At 39.8% G+C, this 20,593-nt stretch overlaps 1 protein-coding gene across 1 annotated transcript in view; it reads right to left on the reverse strand.

Moving 5' to 3' along the window:
* Positions 1-1,384: 1,384 nt before the first annotated feature.
* The window catches only part of RPGRIP1L (RPGRIP1 like), an 89,642-nt gene continuing 70,433 nt past the window's right edge, over positions 1,385-20,593 (reverse strand). The window contains exons 22-25 of the mRNA XM_047078415.1: positions 18,394-18,577; positions 11,085-11,169; positions 5,079-5,212; positions 1,385-3,060 (exon numbers count right to left, since the gene is read on the reverse strand). Coding sequence (XP_046934371.1) covers positions 2,885-3,060; positions 5,079-5,212; positions 11,085-11,169; positions 18,394-18,577 — 579 coding nt within the window. The 3' untranslated portion in view covers positions 1,385-2,884. The remainder of the gene's footprint in view (positions 3,061-5,078; positions 5,213-11,084; positions 11,170-18,393; positions 18,578-20,593) is intronic.

Here is a 20,593-nt window from a genome sequence, read left to right on the forward strand (position 1 = left end):
CGTGACCACTTCTGAGCCTACTCTTCTTCCCAACACATAGAAACGATCTGTGTTTCGTGGTACCGAGTGAACGGCGGGAACGGCGGAATTTCAACATGGCTGTTCTTTATTTGATTAAATATACTCTCTATTTATTCTTAAAAAAAACTAATTTAAGTTAAATGGCAATAAACCATGATAATTTGGAAAACATGTTGAAATTGAGAGTGAAGAGAAATGTTCTGTATGTAAACCACACTGTAAACCATAAAACTTATTTTTGTCAACTGCTTCTCATGACAGTGGCTGGGAATTTGACATTTCTACTACAGTAGGCAGAAAACCATGTAAAAGACACTCTCCCACATCCCACATCACATCTCTATTTATATTTCCAAACTAAAAGCATTACAGCCCCGGAAAGTGCTGAGTGGACTGCGTACGTTTACACCAAGGGCTGTAAGTTCACAGAAGCGTGGCCTTGAACTGGTGTCTTTGTGTGGCAAGGCCCCTGTCGGCACCCCTGCCCGCACCCTGTCCCCCAAGCCATACTGAATGGGACAGGCCTGGCTCGCCAAGAGAAAACCGTTGCTCCATAATCCAAAAGGCGATGAACTTTTTTCAGTGAACTCTGGTCAGTGCGAGACAGGATAAAAAACTCTTCTCAAACTGATTCCGAAACCCACTCGAAGCACCCCCACGATGGCATTCAGTACGACTTACCCACTTGAAAATGTGTCAGCAGCTATTCAATTACTTAAGAAAAGGAGACTTGTAAAAATTTACGTAGTTGCAAGGTGAAATTTTTTAAGGCTAGAAAAGAGACCTTTGATAATCTATACAAGCAAACGTGAATGTGACAGAAACACGGCTGGTTCTCTAATCGTGTCTGAGGTATACATTCCACCCGACTGACGAGGTCTCAGAAGATTCCTGATAAAAACTCCCCCTTTCCACTTAAAGATCATAAGAAGTCAGCGCGGTCCGGTTCTTTTCCCCGCAGAAAGGGTATTTAGTTTGGGATGTAACGTTTTAAAACAATAATACAAACCTCCTGGGAGAATACCACAATAAATGTCTCAAAAACCACTCAGTTAATCCCAGGGTATAATCCGGCTGTTTTAAATTACTGCAGGGAATATTATGGGCCTTAATGACACCGTAACTGCATGAAGCCAAAGAAAGCTAGAAAGAGAGGCCAAAAAGATGAGCTCAGAGCCAGCTGAAGTGACAACAAACATGTGGCTGTTTACTAGGATTGGAGAGGTTTAGTCTGCAGATGTTTGCGGTCTCTAGAAGGTTCCAGAGGAATGAGTTATTATGAAGATTTGCAGAGTCTGATGAGAGCAAGATTCTTCTTGGAGATGGCGGGCCCCAGACAGGGAGGCCCAATGGTAGAGACAGAATTTATAGATTTCTGCGGTCAGATCGTACTCTACTGGTCCCACAATGTACATCAACAAATTAATATTGTACGGATGTCATTTCAAAGCCTCCTAAAGACGAGAGTCATTATTGAAGCCATTAGAGCACAGATGGTTCAAACTATATGCAGATATTCATACTTGCATTTTTGCATTATAGCTGCTTTTTTTTTTCTGTTGAACTGTAATGAATTGTCTCATAATCTATTCCATCTTCTTGCCATTAGCAGGCTTTGAATGTTCACAAATAGGAGCAAAGAACTCATTTTCCAGAGCTTTAATCACACAAAGAGGGAATGCCTAATTCTCTAAATGAAATGGTCTGTGATCACTGAAGCAGAGATTTAATATATCACGGCAAATTAGGTAGATTTTAATAAATTACTTATCTCCCTGAATACTTTACATATGCTTAAGAAGGAACATAGCCTGTTTGCAAACAGTGAAAACCCACGGCCTATAAAAATCCTTTGAAGAAAATGACAAATAAAAAAGTAAATTAAAAAATGAAATGCATTATATCCTAGACCTCTAGAGACAATTCCTTTGCAGCATTGATTCACGGCTCCATTAAAAATATCAATTAAATCCTTCAGTGAGATTGGGTAAAAGCTAGAAAATTAACTTTCTGAGCGGCTTTTCGAGGATCTGGTTATCCGGATCCACCCCACCTTTGTACAAGGCTTGATGTAAATTTTAAAAAATGATAAAAAAAAGATATTCCTTTCAGGTCTAACTAAGCATATCAGAATGTGAACCATACTTTTAATAATTTTTTTCCTATGTCATAAGCTAAGTTTTCAAAGTATAAATTTCACGTCCCTGGATCCCGTATCACCATCGCAAATACATAAAAACCATACAAACGGGAAGAACTGTGATTTTTAAGAAAGAAAACCGAAAACTTGAAGTAATTTCAGAAGTTGGTGCCGAGTCTCCTCCTTTATATTTAATTGATAGAAACTGCATGCATCAAAGAAAATGCATACTGAGCTTTAATGTGCATAAAATGGATATTAGCATTTTAAAGAGGAAGATTAACACATTAATCCAAGTAATTTTCATATATTGCTTCTAATAAAATCTTCACAGTATAAAACTCTTAATGAGGCTAATCGTAGGCATTCCATTTAGTGGGACGATTAGGGATAACATAAAAGTGTGTCTTTTTCCTAGGTTTTCTCAGATTTCTCCTTTTTGCTTATTACAAATAAAAATGGGAATTGCATGTCAGTTCTTCATAAGAAAGTGTCGAAAATGCAAATGGGCTTTCTCATGCTATCATGTAGGTATGAATTATTGAGGAGGCACTGCCCATGGTGGAGAACTGAAGTCCCGAGGGGTGGCAGTCGTGGGAAGGAGGGAGTAGCAAAATAAACAAATGAAAAAGTATACAAAACTTGAACACTGCCGACCCGGACCTCCCCCTCCCCGCGTCCCATGAATTATAGATTATATACACCAGAGTGATTACAAAGATCTCATCTCAGGGCTTTCATGTGAGTGTTTACTCGGGAGGAGGAGATGCCTCTGGAGCGGCTTCTTTCAGCCTCCAGGTCCTCTCTGTGCTGCTCGTAGACAGACCGTAGGGCCTGGAGTGCTTCAACTGTGACCCTGAGCTTGCCAATGCCTCCACCGTCTGCCCGTGCATCCAGAACTAGGGAGAAAAATAGCAGAAGAGTATGAATATCACTCACCCGATTTTTTTCTTCAGATAGGCCACATGAGACAGGAGTTGAAAAGACGAAAACGGGGGGCGCCTGGGCGGCTCAGTCGGTTAAGCGGCCGCCTCTCGATTTCGGCTCAGGTCGTGGTCTCAAGGTTCAGGGGATCGAGCCCTGATAGGCTCTGCACTGACAGCGCGGGGCCTGTTTGGGACTCTCTCTCTCTCTCTCTCTCTCTCTCTCTCTCTCCTCTCTCTGCCCTTCCCCCACTCATGAGGCACACACCTTCTCCCTCTCTCTCTAAATAAACAAACTTAAAAAAAAAAAGAAAAGGTGAAAACAGCTTTATAAGAGTCCAAAGTTCACTGGCATCTCAGAAATCTAAAACTTGAAGCCTGTCATGTGTGTCTGAAGAGACACATTTCGGGTCTATCACATGTGTACATACATGTTGTTTGTGGACTTAAGACTCATGATCTATCCTGAAGTTTACTTAGTGGAAAGGCTGGAAGAAAACGGTTCGCACATAGGATCGGAATTTCTAAGCTAGAATAAAGAAAGCCTAAAAGGGATAACAGATGACAATCCCAAATCTTTGTTTTGAGGAAACCTTTAAACACAACTTGGTATACAAAGCCTCAGGTTGACCTGAGCAGATGGGGAGGTCACAGGGCCCAAGTGGTCCCCAGCTCGGTCCCCTGAGTTTACACCTCTCTGTTGGGACTCCTTGCTGCTTTGTCTGGCACAGAACCCAGTGTTAGAATCCTGACCTGGCCAGTGTTTAAGGGTTTGCCTCTCTTTCAGAACATGGCCACAGTAGCTGCGTCAGATGAGTATGGCCACACGGGGACTCTCAGAATGAGAGGATGGGTCGCGAGACAACACTGACTGGAGAAAGGAGTAAGAACATACAGCAGAGATAATTTTCCTCATTTTTGTCAGACTCTCTTGGTTCTGGTTGTCTGTAAGAGGGTTTAGGGTAACATTTTAATCTTCTCATCCTTTTTTTCTTTTTTTCTGTGCTACATGAAGTTGTGACAAAATGTCACGTAATATGTGTGGTTTATGAGGATTTCCCAGGATAGGTTTCCGATTCGGTTAATTATCTGGCTTGATCTTGACTTCTGATCTTGATCTTCTAGCACATTCTCAGGACAGGCGGCCTGACGTGTGAACCGCAGATGAACTCTGGTGTAACAGAGTGTTTGGCACTTAAGAGGTGCTCAAATAAGTGTTCATTTAATGCATGAATAAAGGAGTAAACAAGCCATGGACAGCTTCCCAGACATGGCTCCGCTAACGTGACCAAGGAGACCAGAGCTCGGCCTCCGTTCTCCATTTACCGTGAACAACCCAGGTCATCCTCGGTATGATTTTTAAAAGTCTGATTCATAAAGCACAGTTCCTTCAGCATGTTCTAAATATGTTCTGTAAGGATACAGAGGGTAGAAAGTAAGCACCGACGGGACTCATGCCTCTGAGGTGAAAATCCAGGAGAGTACATTTTGTCAGGAATCCTCTCCTCCTCCCTGAATCCTGCTAGGAAATAAGTGAGTGGTACCGCTTGGAGTTATCTGCAGTGGCTCCATCACTGGGTTGTGACACTGTATTAAAGAGAAGCCTTGCAAAAGATACTATAATGATGACTCAGAATAACATGCCTTGGCTGAAATAAGGCTTGACAGCAGGAAGCTTCCATAAACAACACGAAAAACATCCAATGGCCACATTGTTGTCACACACTCACCCCTAACACTACCAAAATGAATAATTCCTCGTGAAGCGCAATTAATTATTTTAAAATTTCTGTTGATTGAAAGGAGGGCAGAGGGGGGAGGGGAAGGGAGGGATTGTAGGGAAAAGCTTCCAGCTTCAAGAAGAAGTCAGCTTGGGTTGCAAAGGATTCAACCAGCGTGTGACTCAACGTCCCTGTAGCCAACTAAAAAGAAGGTTTTAATAAAGAATTTGGATTTCAGCAATTGTACAAATTGAGCAATCCTTCCACCCATACCATCGATATTTTGCTCGATGATGTCTCTCCCTTCCTGAAACATGTCAGCGAGGTCAATATCAACTATGCCAATGTCCTCACACTCCAGGTCCTGCTCATCCTCTGGAGGGTCGCTGACCACAGTGAAGCGAATGCTGAGAAGGGACAAAACAGAGAATCACCACACAGTGCGAAAAAAATCACCATGAAACACAACTCCCAAATGGGGCTTTATCACTAAGTATGAAATCTCAAAGTTTCCAATTATTCCAATAAAAAGCAAATTACGTGAGGTTAGATAAGTTATTGCGTGAACTATTACAATTATTATAGCACACCCAGCCTTCAAATGAACATGAATCCACTTTTCCAAGTGCTGATTAACATTTAACTCTAGAATCTGAGAAAATTACTAGGTAAAGAGAAGAACCAGATGTTCGTTCTAATACGCACTATCTGATCATATTTTGACACTTTTACTTTTTTTTTAATGTTTACTTTTGAGAGAGAGAGAGAGAGACAGACAGAGAGAGCATGAGCAGGGAAGGGGCAGAGAGAGAGAGGGAGACACTGAGTCCAAAGCAGGCTCCAGGCTCTGAGCTGTCAGCACAGATCCTGACTCGGGGCTCGAACCCGCGAACCGTGAGATCACGACCTGAGCCGAAGTCGGATGCTTAACTGACTGCGTCACCCAGGTGCCCCGACACATCTATTTTTAAGTTAGAAAGATCGAGTGGAGAAGGACCAGGGAGATCAGGGCCCTGTTTTCAAAAGAAATGCAACATTGTCTATAGAAACGTACACCTTCAGAGTGAGTACTAAGCAGTCTCTCCAACTATATGTGTTCCGCGAAATGCAGACACGGCGCTCGCGGGGTAACATCCTGAGTCACGTCAGGTAAATGTGGTAACTCTGCCCAAGAGCTACATGAAATGTTTGTGTTACTTCAGCAATGTTTTAGTTCACAATCATAGCATCCAAGTTTTATTTTACTTTTAGACACATAATTGTAAGGTTCTGATGGAACTGATTTGAATTAGTGGCTTGTGCTGAGGCCAAACACACTTGGATTGACCAAATGACAGGAATTTACAGTTAAGTACTCTTTGGATATGTCTTGGCAGCATAACTTAAACCATGGATGCTTGTAAACTACCATTTTAACCATTTTCAGAACGTATCCATCCCAAATCAGATACAAGACAAGAAACTTGTTTCTGAGATAACATTTTTAGATGAAATTCTAAGTCTCCGAGAAATCATGCCTTGAAAAATATGCACGAAGAAAATCTTTTGCAAACGCTTATAGGTAAATATGATAGTATTTAACTAACTTGATGAAAATAAGTATTCAACGTTTAATTCCTTTATGGAGTCCCTGTTATCAGTCAGCAATACATTTTGATTACGAATCCCTTCGGTTGAAATCAAAGGCAATACCTATCCACACAATAATTGTCAAGAGTGCAGATGCTGGTCCGTTAAGTGGATACACTGAATGCTTTACATGATGCATAAAATAGAGGGATTAGGATGGAGTGGTTAAGGGCACCCGTTTTGAGTTCCAGTTTCTGCTTTCCTACTATTAACTTTGTGACCTCGGACACATTGCTTAACCTCTCTGATCTTGTATCTGTAGAATGGGAAGAGTTATGCCTATCTCAGGGCTCTTGCGGGCACTCAAATGAGATGATGCATGTAAACAGTGCCTGGAATATGGTAAACACAGTGTTTCCACTTTTATGACTATCATTATTAATCTACGTAGGACTGCTTAAGCTTCTACATTTCTAATGGAAGAGAAGAAGAAGACCTGGGGAATGCTCGTTTCTGTTGAAAACTGAAATTGCCAAATCATACGATGACTGTATCAGTCAAACAAGTTGATGCACACTGTACATCCACAAGGCTTACAGAAAAATAGAGGTTGTACAGATCGCACTAATATTGTTAAGTGTTATCCTCCTGTACTGTCTCATATTTAAGGATCATATCTCTATCGCTTTACAAATGCAGACCTTTACCTCCACTGAATATATGAGAATTCTGAGACAAAAAGGAAGAAAAACGAACCCTTCTAAATGCCAGAGAAATGGCTAGAAACCCACATTCAGTATTTCTTGTTTTGAATTCTACAGAGAGCCAAGTGAGATGTCAAATAGGAAATTAAGAAACTGCGAAGTCAAGCTTTAAAAAGGAAAGAAGGTGCACTAAGATAATGTAAAAGCCACAGTCTGGCTTAGTTTAAACTGTACAGAATACATCTTACGTCTCAGCTTTAAGCCAAAACAGAGTGGACACCTTGTTTCGCGTTCCGAAGAGGACCCAGTCTGAGGACCGGGACAGACACAGCGGGGGAGATGCCAAGTACCCATGTGGAGGTGAGACGGGAAGCGACACACGGGCTGCTTCTGCCTCCTCTTCCTCCCTCTCCTCCTGCAAAACTCTTCCTTTCCCAGCGAAATCTGCCTTGCTAACCCCTCTGCCGGGTCCTAGACACAGACCTCTATGTCTTCCTGTGTGCCTGGAGCTCCCTCTGCCTGGAATGAATGGTGTTCCTGAGGCTGTTCATGACATGACTGGGTTCTCTCATCCCTCACTATCCAGCTTTTTGTCACCTCCTTAGATCTGCCTTCACCGTTCTATTCTAACTTGTTTAACTTTCTCTTTGTACTTATTGTAATATGTAATTGGTTTACTTGTTGGTGTCTGCCTTCCTCAGTGGGATGTAAACTCTGTTTAAGTTCAGGGACTTCACCTTGTCCAGCATTTAGCTCCTGACACCTATATAGGAGATTATAAACGGTTTTTGAATTACTACATGAATTGCAAAATGGACGATCCTACTGAAGGCTGGCTCATCTGAAGAAGGCTTACTGGAGAAGGCGGGCCCTGGGCTGGACATCAAGATTTAGACCTCAAATGTCACTTGTTGTTATTAAGGAAATCAGAAAGCACTAAAGCTCCTTAAATCGTGTAATATTTTTGATTCTTTCCTCATTCTGAAATAATTCCTTTTTGTATAAAACAGGATAGAGGGGCTGAAGGGTTACCTGTGAGGGTTACATATTAGAATTCTGATGTCATGTTGGAGCTGCTCAACAGAATAGCTGAAATGAAGAAATGAAACCAAAAAAGAACTTGAAGTCCGTGTCAAAGCTATGACTTCAAATAAATACTTTCTCTCTCTCTCTCTTTTTTAAATGTATATTTATTTTTGAGAGAGAGAGGGAGAAAGACAGAGCGTGAGTGGGGCAGGGTCAGAGAGAGAGAATCCTAAGCAGGCTTCAAGCTGTCAGCACAGAGCCCAACGTGGGGCTTGAACTCATGAACTGCGAGATCATGACCTGAGTGGAAGTCGGATGCTTAGCCGACTGAGGCGCCCCTCACATAAATAATTTTTAAAGTCCCACTTTAATGTGTTACCTCCATATTATTTATTTATTTTTATTTGAGAGAGAGAGAGAGAGAGAGAGAGAGAGAGAGAAAGAAAGAGACAGAGCATATGCATGTGGGTGGGGGCGGAGGGGCAGAGGGAGAGAGTGAGAGAATCTCAAGCAGGATCCGTGTGTAGAGCCCGATGCAGGGCTCAATCCCACAACCCTGGATCTTGACCTGAGCTGAAATCATGAGTATGACACTCAATGGACTGAGTCACCCAGGTGTTCCATTTCAAAGTGACGGAATATATGCAAATATGTATGCAAATATATGCATATATATTGTATATGCAAATATAGCATGGGGCAAGATGCAAAGGTGCTGTATGTAATTCATCATCAATGTACATAATTTTATGTGTGTCAGGAAACCCTGGCCAAACTTCTCTGACTGTGGCCTTGTAAACTATCTCCAAAACCCAAGAGGGTTGCTGCTTGAGAAAATGAATTCTTATAAACTAGCAGATACTTTAAATAATGTGAGGTAATGTGACCTGTATTTGTAAAAGGTGGGAACATTCACTGGAATAACAATGGTCTTTTGGCTGTGGAAACATGTAAACACAAACTCCTCCTTTTTCCTGAAGAAAAGGATACCGTCAGGGAGAAAAGTGGGCCCGGCCATTCTCTCCCATGATGCCCCATTCCTGCCACGGAGGTTAGTGGTGCACACTTCAGAGCTACGGGCATTTGCTATGCCACCGTCAGCCCGCCATCACTCTGCACCTACAGTGCCTCTCTCGGTTTTTCTCAAAATGACACGAACGTTTGTGTCTCTAGGGGTCATTTAGAGAATTTGGAGAAACAAGGATGGGTCATTGGGAGTCATTACATTTATTGTGGACTTTAAAAAATTTTTAATACTATTTTGGTTACAAGAAGGTCTTCTGAGGAAAGGCAGGTCTACATTTAAAGCAGAATCTGTCTTTTAAAAAATACACACTTTTGAGGAAACACAATTGCTCTCCCCGGCTGAGGGGTGCTACTAATAGGTTCTGACATTCCAGAAACAAAGTGAACACAGAGGTAGACAAGTGAGACGGAAAAGATCGGGAAGTCCAGCCCAGGGCTTGTCTGTGGGAACAGAGCTCAGTCCTGGTCAGTGATGACCCAGCTTGTTGACTGCAGAGAAGCAGATGTCACGGTCAGTGCTATGTAACCACTTGGGACCTGGGATAACCCTGGGAGACTGATGGTACGTGAGGGGCTTTGCGAGGGGGCTCTGCAAGATGCTCAAGCAGACAAAGTAAATAGGTAAAGAATGATTATCAACCGTGCTGGGAAAAAAACGGAGCTCCAGGCTAATTAACAGGGTTGTTTTTCTGTTTTGTTTTGTTTTGTTTTTTTAGCACCGCTTCAGAACTGAGATCCAAAGAATTGACATGTGTGTTTCAAGGAGTTAATGAAAAAGCTGCGATCACATCCTAAGAACTAAGAATTCCAGTCTCCTTTCTTAGAAGATCAAATGCTAGTTTGGAGGCTCTTTTGAAAAACAGAATGTCTTTAACATTCACTTCATGCCCTCTAGGAAAACTGAGAATCTGAGCCTCTTTCTAAGGTGGGCAGGGGTGAGCTCCGTTTCTGAGGCTGTGTCATCTGTGGACCACAAAGGCAAGGAGAAGAGGACAACAGAGAGATAAAGGGCCCACCCAGACCAAGGGAAGAGAGCCAGCAGAGGGGTTGATGGGCAGCACCTCATGTAACTCCTCAAACTGTACAACGTGGGCGCTCACGCAAAAGCAGGAAGTTAGTAACATCAGGGTGTTTCCTTCTTAAAAGGGTATCAGTTCTCTCCCGAAACGGAATTGCAAAGTCTTCTGTTCAAATTTGCAAAAATAAATAAATAAAAAATTAATAAATAAAATAATAAATAATAATAATAAAAATAATAAATAAAATAATAAAGTAAAATAAATAATAACAAAAAATAAAATAATAAACAAAAATAAAAAGACTAACAAAATAACATGAAGTGAATTAAACAATGATAGGAAGGTAAACTTCGTCTGAAAGGCTGATGAGCTATTCCAAATAATAATATTGATATTACTCCCACTTCCACTGAGGACATCGAACACTTATTGCCCACTGTGTTGTCAGGTTCTATTCCGGCCATCTCACTCATATGATCTCATTTAATCCTGACAACAACCCTATATGGTATTATTACCGCCATTTTACAGATGGAGAAGATATGCGGCACAGGATACTTATCCAAGGTCAGACAGCTAGTAGGTGATGAAACATGAACTCAAACCATTTGGCTCCAGAGTGTACCCTCCTTACAATTACATTACGCTTTTTGCAGTTCTACTCGGCCAGTAATGGGGTCCTGCATACATACTGTATGGCCTTTTGCTCGGCAGGCTCTGTGGGATCTTTACAGTTACTCTGTATGGTATGCAGGCCTCCTGTATTTCCGGGAGGAAAAGAGACCCCGAGAGGAAACATACTCATTCACGGATACAGAGTGAAATCAGAGAAGTCAGGTTCTCTGATTCCTCGTTATACATTTTCTTTCGCCACACCGTGCCACGGAGGTCTATGTTTACAGAAGCCATGAGATAATTTAGAATGCTAAAGGTACCTTCTATTGGGCATCTCTTGTTTCAGTAGGATAGCTTTTAAGATGTCTCTCTTTGCTTGGTTGTTTTCTTTATCCACGTAGATCACTATACCAAAAAAAAAAAAAAAATCCACAGGAAGAAGTCACTCAGGAATATGCCACATTAGTACCATTCTGTATTTGTATAAATACCTGTTTTTCGAGACACAAGTCATGCCACCTCACTTGTATGCCTGGGAAAAGAAAGCGGCTCTGGAAACCAGAGTCAAATCCGAATAGTCATGTGATCTAATGTCATGTCACTGGCAGGTTTATGTGCACACTGTCAGAAAAGATACAAGCAACATCTAAGAGTGCCACATCGCTGTCACTGCCTGTTAATGGCACTGGCAGTCATGACAGTAAAAGCCAGCGGTCTTTATTGCTTTGTATTTGAGGGATTTACTGCATTTTCTTTCACCCAAGAAGCGAGTGATAATGATAATGTATGGCAGAGAGCTTGTCCTTTCTGACAGCCTCGGTAATTTAATCCTTCTCTCCTGCCACAACATGCAATAAAAGAGGCATCTAGCGTATTGGGTTGAGGAAATCCACAGGCTGACGTTTACTGGTGTTTGGGTGGGGGGTATGGGAGAGAAATGTGGAGGAAGGGAGAGAGGCTTTTTAGGGTAGGAAGTTTGTCTTTGGTTTTGAAAGGTGCATGTTGGCCTGCAGGGATGTGGCCAGACTTTACTTGGCTGAAATATGAGGGGAGATAGCTGATCTAAAGTCCCACCAGGAAGAAGGCAGTGAGCACTTGAACCTGTAAATAAGCGTCTGCAGTTTGGGAAAATGGCATCTCAGAGTGCGAACCCTCCAATTTTCAACCTGATTATTTTTTCTCAGCTCAGCAGCCTTTCAGCCATGCCTTAGCTTCTGAAGACATTTCTTTTTCACATGCCATTTTGGAGGTAAAGTCTCCCCTGTGACCAGCTCTCAATTTAGAGACTATCCTGATCAAAAGTACACAAAGGGTGAAAGATACCATGACAATTCCAAAGCCAGACTCCGCTGGGAAAGAACATATTTCATACTGAGAATGTTTCCCTGGACAATTTTAGTCCAATCTCAAACTACCATGCTATCAGTTCATTTAGTCATTTGGCTCCGTTGACGTGCTGGGCACTGAGGCACACAGGGTGGGAGACACATAAGTGTCTGTGTAGGGGTGGGTTAAGGATTTAAGAGAAGTGAGAACCAAGGTCAAAGAGTGGCTCTTGGTTTACTGCTGTTTGCATAATGCAGTATCAGTGAATGTGACTAATTATATAGGTTACGGAGATTTACGGCAATCAAAAAAGACAAAAGGTTCAGAGTATTTTGTGAGTCTAGTGCTTTGCTTACCAGTGCTAAAAAGGCTTGCTAACGGATAAGTACCACTAATGTTGGGAGACTGCACCTCATTTTGGCCACCAGTACACCAAGCCAAATGGGAACTTTTTTCCCCAAATGGGAATTTTTTGTTTTTGCTGTTAATCACCACCAATTCAAGAGACGGTTGAGCATATTTTTTTGACTTCAGAGTTCTAAAACTTAAAAGCCATAATGGTCTACATAATTTTGGGGGTTTTTTGGTGATAATTTTTTGGATCATTTCCTCCCCCCCATTTTATTGAGATATAATTGACTTTGAACATTGTACTAATCTTGTGTATAACATAATGATATACGTATATATTGAGAAATGATTTCCACAGTAAGTTTGATTAATATCCATTACCTCCCTGAGTCACACATTCTTTTTTAACTTCTGATAAGAACATTTAAGATCGACTCTTGTAACTTTCAAATACACGACAGAGTCTTGTTAACTATAGTGGTCTCTGTTGTTTGAAGATAAGGGTTATCTCAGTGATTAAGAAAAACAAAAAAGAATGGGTTCAGACTCCAGCATCTAGCTAGTCTTTCAATTCAACTAGGCCAGTTCTGATAAATCTCAGTAGTTCGAAAAAATTTTTTTTAATGTAGTACAATACACGTAACATAAAATTGATCATTTTAACCATTGTTAAGCATATGCTCGGTGGCATTAAGTCCATTCACACTACCATCCACCTCCAGAACGTTTTCATCATCCCAAACTGAATCTCTGTGCCAGTTAAATAGTAACTTGCCACCTCCCTCCTCCCCACTCCCTGGTAACCTCTATTCTACTTTCTGTCTCTATGAACTGGCCTGTTTTGGGTACCTCTTACAAGTAGACCCATGCAATATTTGTCCTTTGGTATCTGGCTTATTTCACTTAGCATAAATCTTTTTCAAGGTTCATCCATGGCATTTACCCAAATTTCATTCCTTTTTAAGACTAAATAATGTTGCCTTGTGATATATAGATTTTCTTTACCCATTTGTCTGTTGATGGACATTTGAGTTATTTCCACCTTTTCCCTATTGGGAGTAATTCTGCTATGTATTCATCAGAAATATTTGTCAGAGTCCTTGCTGTCAATTCTTTTGGGTAGGTATCCAGAAGTTGAACTGCTGTACTACATGGCAATTTCTACATCTTAAAAACAAAACAGACCACCTTTACCATTGAAATTGGTGAAAAAATGGTATAGCAGGGATACCCCTGCTTCTGCTCCATCCAGTTGGCCAGCACACTGTATTTCCTATTCTCTCAATGATAAAAATAGTGACAGCCATTATTTGTTGAGTGATGCTTATGTACTAGGTACTGCACTCAATACCTTTCTTATGTGTTAAGGACCATGCTGTCCCACACTTGACAGATGATTAAATAGACCCAGAGAAGTTAAGTAATTTGCTCAGGCTCACCTAGTTAGAAAGTGGCAGAACCCAGCAAAGTCTGCCTCCAGAGTCTGCCTTCTTAACCTCCACGCTATAACGTCCCCTTCTTCCATAGGAAGTCAAAACTTTTCCTGCTGTTTAAGCTGCAACCGTGTCATTAACACAGACTGCAGTGTGAGAGAGAATTCCGTACCTGTATCACGGGAGGCCATCTCATTCTCCTTGAACTCTCTCAGGAAAGGATATTGCTTAGGTTCAGCTGGTCCAGCCAGGGGCCTTCACTCTCTTGGGGTAAACAGCTTTTAAAATTCCTTTTTGAAAAAACTCAAGCTCTTTACCGATAAGCTTAGTTCTCTGAAGGTTACCAAATTCGAAGTCCAGCTCTTCTGCCTGCACAAACAAGGCCTGGAAGGTGGGCGTCTTAATCTAGCCCAGAGGTTCTTTGCCTTTTAATGTATGCCAGCATCCCCTGGAGGGCTGGTTAAAATGCACATTAATGAGCTCACCCTGAGCTTCTAATTCAGCAGGTCTGGGTTAGGGCCTGAGAATTTTTATCTTCCCAGCTGCTGCTGCTGCTGCTGATTGGGACGTCCCACACAGAGAACCATGGCTGCAGCTCAACATCCCTTTGCCAATGAACACTTCTGTGTTGAACACGCGGGACATCGGAACACTGTGGCCACCTCTAGGTCATGGTCCTAAGGACATCCATTTGGTGTTATGGAACCAGATGGTTAAAAAAAAAATCTACAGTTTCAAAACTTCAAATGTGTCTTTTAAAAAGCAATTCTGGGGTGCCTGGGTGGCTCAGTCGGTTAAGCGTCTGACTCTTGATTTTGGCTCAGGTCATGATCTCATGGGTCGTGAGTCTGAGCCCTGAGTTGGGCTCTGTGCCCAAGTGTGGAGCCTGCTTGGGAGTCTCTCTCTCCCCCTTTCTCTACTCCTCCGCTGGTGCTCTCTCTTTCTCACTCAAAATAAAGTAAAAAAATAAAATAAAAGGCAACTCTGGTGATTTGAAAACTATCAGAACTCTCCAAAAATTAAGCTATTTTTGCCTTTAATTCTCATTAGAAATCACATTTGTTTAAGACTTGCTAGATTTTCACATGAACTTATTGAAAGCATATGTCTCAAAAAAGGTTCCAAATAGTAGTCTAAATATCTAAGCTGATCTTGAATTGTCTACCATTAAAAACTTATCCCTCACTTATGCAGGTTGGAAAGATCTTTATATTCTTATCAGTGTCATTGGCAGAAGAAATGCAGATGGCTTAATTACAAAGGGCTGATAACCTTGAATCTCAGAAAACTTTTTGTGTTGGCGTGTTATTCCCCTAATCCTCATCTTTGCCAAATTTCTTTTCCTATTAGTGACAGAATGTAAAGTCCGCATCATTTTCATCTTCTGAATTAAACTTTAATTGTTCCAAAACATAGACTGTTCAATGCTCACAGATAAGGGTCCAGATCTGTAGAAGTCTCATAAAAACTTTGGACGATTTCATTAATCTTTTTTCTTCCCACTGTCAATTCCCTAGAAGGCTTTATTCAGCCCAGACAACATTCTTCAGACCTACCATCAATCTTATTTTTTCCAAACTATTTTCCTGCTTTGTCAGCATTCTCTGAGCAAAATTTTCAGGCCCAACAAAACACAAATGTTTTCTTCTTGCTACAAATGTTTAGCAAGTGAATTCAACCTTGCTTCCCCACCCGCTCCTGCCAGCATTAGGAACCCTAAGAAGATCTGTTTTTTGTGTAAGTGAACCTGGTATTAACACCTCTTAATCAAGACCGAATTGGGCTATAATCATGAGGATCACTAGACTAAACCTCTCATTTTATGTACCCAACTTAGGCCTCAGGATACAAATCCCTTTTGAAAAGATTCAAGCCATTATATAGGGTAAAAATCATTGTGAGGTTCAGTCCACCTCTCAACTGGTATGGCATTCAAACAGAAGACAGCATGTACTAATTGTCCTTTAGATTTTCCATCTGAATTAAACAGTTTGGAAATAAAATTACTTTCATTAACATTTAATATGATTTGGGAGATGTAAGGCTGCATTATATTGACCTTTTACTTCAAGTCACAAGTGAATGGCAAATCATTACAATAATTAGATGAGATAGTTACTTATTAACCAAGGATCCAAGGAGATTCTGCAATGAAGGTGATGCAAATATAATAATTTAAAAATAAACACTTTCACTAGGTCATAATTGAGTGAAAAATAAAATAAAGCCTTCTACAAGGTTAATTTTCATGACTTCTCAGAATTTGCTGATGACCTAAGACTACAGTTTTTCAGATATAGTAGATTAAAAAAAAAAACAGCATTATTTTGCTTGGAAGCACAAAGTACGGTCCTCTCCCCTCCCACCATGAAGGGATTTAAATATCCTTAAAATTTGTTTCAATCAACTTTGCAAATACTACATAGTTGAATCTCAATAGGTAGGAAGAGAAGCTGAAGAAAGATACAGTAAACACTTCTACTGAGTTCATTTCTAATAAATTATTGGTTCTCTTGTTGCTTTTGGAGGACTGATTTTTCATTAGCAACATAAGCAGCTCTTAAAATACCAATTAGATAGTAGGGGTATCTTGCAGTAAAAGGAAAAAATATATCTGAACCAATGCCAACCAACCAACGAAAACCCTGCAAAGACCTAGGTTACTATGTGGGAACGATACAAAATTCAGGACACTTGAGGATGTGTTAACAGGTTGCATCCCCAGAATGATTTGCATTGCTTCTTAAGCAAATAAAAACAATCTGTTCTGCAGCAGGCCAAACTTCTCCATGTACAATGTCTAAAAAGCAATTTTGTTGTCAGTCCAACCAAACATTCTACTGCTGACCTTTAAGAAGAATAACACAGGGGCGCCTGGGTGGCGCAGTCGGTTAAGCGTCCGACTTCAGCCAGGTCACGATCTCGCGGTCCGGGAGTTCGAGCCCCGCGTCAGGCTCTGGGCTGATGGCTCAGAGCCTGGAGCCTGTTTCCGATTCTGTGTCTCCCTCTCTCTCTGCCCCTCCCCCGTTCGTGCTCTGTCTCTCTCTGTCCCAAAAATAAATAAACGTTGAAAAAAAAATTTTTTTAAAAAAAGAAGAATAACACAAAAGCCAGAAGAATTTGTCTCTTTTCTTGGGGGTATTTTCATTATAATTAGTTGTCTAAACAGTTCTCTCATTACTAATAATATTTGGTGTGTTTTACTTTTCTGACACTTTGCAGGTAAAATATCTCTAAGGAAGTTTGAGAAAATATTTTTGGAAATGTTTCTGTTATATCAAGTCAATGAAAGGAAGGAGGAATCAGATTCTTGTCCTGACTATATTATTTGCTTCCTAAGTGATTTCTCAACCTATCTGTCATTATAGAATTATAGAATTTGAGCTGGAAGAGATCTAAGAGGGTGCCTTATTCAATAGATAAGAAACAAGGATCCCATGAAATTTAAATAGCTTGCCCAAGTTCACGTAACTAGTAAGAACTGTGGATCCAGGGAAGACTAGAACAGACCTTGGAATGCTCATGGTTACTGTCTCAAGCAATGACCACATTTCTAAAAATAGGTGTGTGCACATGCGTACACACACATAGAAGTAACCACGGCCATCTGTATTTTTACCGCATGACCAGTAGCTGATATACATACAATCAACAGCATTATTACACATGTTGATTAAAATACAATTTATGAAACTGGGGAGTAAAAATATTAGTGTTCAATTAGCATAAGATGGCCTGTTTTTGCTAAAGATAATGCAACATTCCATCTTTATGGTTTGTTTAAATATAGGGCTTTAGAACTTCATAAGCAGTTTTTATCATAGGGTCATGTCAGCTTGATATGATATTTTTACTCCTCATTAATTATATACTGATATATATGATTCTCTAAAACATCTTAAAGTCGGCTGATCTAAGAATTTACAGGGTACCAGGTGGGTCTGACTTAGATGGCAACCAGCTGATAGGTGAAGCCCTAAAAGAGACAACCTGCCTGCAGCTATCAACGCATGTGTGGACTAAAACATGAAAACGTATTCTAAGAATTTAGGTCACTCAATTAAAATCCTGAACATATAGACACTGGGAGACATGTGTATATATATATTGTAAAAACATCTATGTGAGGACATTGATCAGAAAGGTAGAAAAAATTAGGCCACGGAATTGTTTGGATCGTGATTAAAAAGATAGTAGTTTTTTTTTATCCCCCTCGAAACATTATACGTTTTGATTCAATTGTAGACCCACGTGTGACATTTTTCTTTTGATTCTGTGATATAGCGGGAACACCCAGAGAGGTTGTTTTCCTACCACTTTTGTTTTCTCTTAACTTTAGTATTACTTCAAATTGAATTCTTAATCCTGATGCTACAGACCTGACTTTTATTAATCTATTCTGATGAGACTTCCATCACTTTGTGTGAACATTAGAGAATTATACTTTGTCCTTGTTCCTACAGCTACCTTCACTGAAAGACAAAAACAAAAGTCTGTATTATAAATGAACCATACATACCATTGCTATAGTTATAGTAGACCCACTGCCCACTCTTGGGTTTTGGAAGTGACACAGGTGTCTCTTCAGCAGGAAGACTGTAGAATCTGCATTCAACGAACAGCCGTTGGATAGTGTCATCTGCAGTTACTCGAGAATCATTAAGGCTTAGAGCTATGATCTCAATCCGAATTTTTTCTGATGGCTGTTTCAAGAGCAGAAACAAAAAACAACAAAGAAACATAAAACAAATGAGCAGAAACCCATTTACTCTTTTTCACTATCAATTTTAAATAAAACATGAAGGCCAATGGGTTTCTTTTTTGGAACACATTGTACACGACTGTGTAGTTACACATGATAGATTATTCACGACAGAGAGAGAGAGAATGAGATTCTAATGCCCCAGGGTTTGAAGTTAACAGTGTCATGGCAATAGTCTCCTGATTTACATTTGAGGCTATAAATACCCCACTAGTAGTCTATCAGGGCCGAAGATTATGAGATCTTCATCTCCGATTGCTTTCAGAATGACAAGTATCACTTGGCCTTGTTTCAAACTATGTAATGAAGTACATGTTTATCACTGCTTTTATTTAATCTATTGTACCTGAGAAAGTTTCAGTTATTTAGAGATCAAAGCCTGTTGAATACATCATAGCGATTATGCTAGTATACGTTGCTATATGAATCCGTATTAACTAGAGCAGAAACTATAGTCCATTGTCTTATATATTCTGCCACAACATATTTCATTCAATAAGTAATGTTTTCAAACAAGAGAAACAAACTGTCTACCTAATTTAACACAGGTTTCCTTGTGATTTATTTTTTTAACCTCATTTTTACAGATTTAATAGTTACAAATAACAGTTTTACTGTGTAATTTTCATTTCAATCCTTACTTAATACATTTTGGTGTCACAGACATTATTATACAAGCCATATATGTTTCCTTGAGTGATGACTTAAAACAAACAACAGTCTCTGACTTCAAAATTAGATCACACCAAGGTAACTCCTCCCTTAGAACTGTAAACTTTTTTACAATTTTAAATTTATACTTCATTCCCTTTTACTAAACCCCTCTTTACTAAATTCAGAAGCACGCTAGAAAATCCTGAAACCAGGACCTGTCTATATGGCAACTTTTTAGGAACTCATTGTCAAACATAAATCAGTTGTGCAAATTCACCATAGTGACTACTTAGATGTTTCAAAGCATATAATATAATTAATCAAACTGAAAAGCATAACTATCCTATTGTAAAAATATCCCCATAAAGAACAATTTCTATTGCTGTCAAACCCCCTCAATATTTGATGAAGTAATTTTGCCCCATTCTTTCAAAAGACATTTTCTTTTATTATGTATTCTAAGACACTTTAACTAAAAACCCAAATCTGAATATTTCAATAAGGTTATTTTATTATTCAGTAGATTCATGGAAATTTTACTAGGATGACAGAGAAAATTCCACACCATTCTGTCTCCACTAATACAGGTACGAGGCTGCAGCTGGCAATATTACTAGGATTAGCATAGTATGATGAAATATTTAAAGGAAAATTTTTTCTAAAACCTAATAAATCAAATGACTGCCAAATGTCATTAAAGTGATGGTCTTTGACTTGAATATGCTTTTCATATTCAAATTTGAAAAGAAAGAGATGGAAGCCTGGAAAGGTTACTCGGTTTCAACTAATAACCTCGAGCCCTCTCCGTTCACGTGCATAAAAAATGAAGTTGGCTCTATTGTCTAACCTCACTTCAGAAAAGCCCTTCTCTGCTTGCTGAAGACTAACATGGGAAAGAAAATATTTTAAGTGATATTATTTTTTCCTTAAAATGCATCGTGGTTGTCAGAATACCACATGCGCACACACATTTTATAATTCTGGTTCAAATGGAGCACCTTGCATAATTAAGTCTTTTTACATGCCTTGTAATTTGAAAAACTCAGAATTGTTATAACAATAACATCTTATAAAATATTCCTGCCTTGGCACAAAAGAATTAAAGGAAAATAGCCACTGAGAGGCATGGTTACCTCTACGTTGTGCAGAGAAGAATTTAAAGTTGTTTATCACAGAACCCAATGAAGAGACAAATGAACTTATAAATAGCAGGGGAATCAAATTTATTTAACCGGTTATTTTATTAATAATATATTAAGTGTACAATCCCCATATAAAAACTTGCATTACTGTAAGGACGAAT

The sequence above is a fragment of the Lynx rufus genome, unplaced genomic scaffold, assembly GCF_022079265.1.
Source record: "Lynx rufus isolate CCGP_SWC_20201006 ecotype Redwood Valley unplaced genomic scaffold, mLynRuf1.p SCAF_16, whole genome shotgun sequence".
Classification (NCBI taxonomy): Eukaryota; Metazoa; Chordata; class Mammalia; order Carnivora; family Felidae; genus Lynx; species Lynx rufus.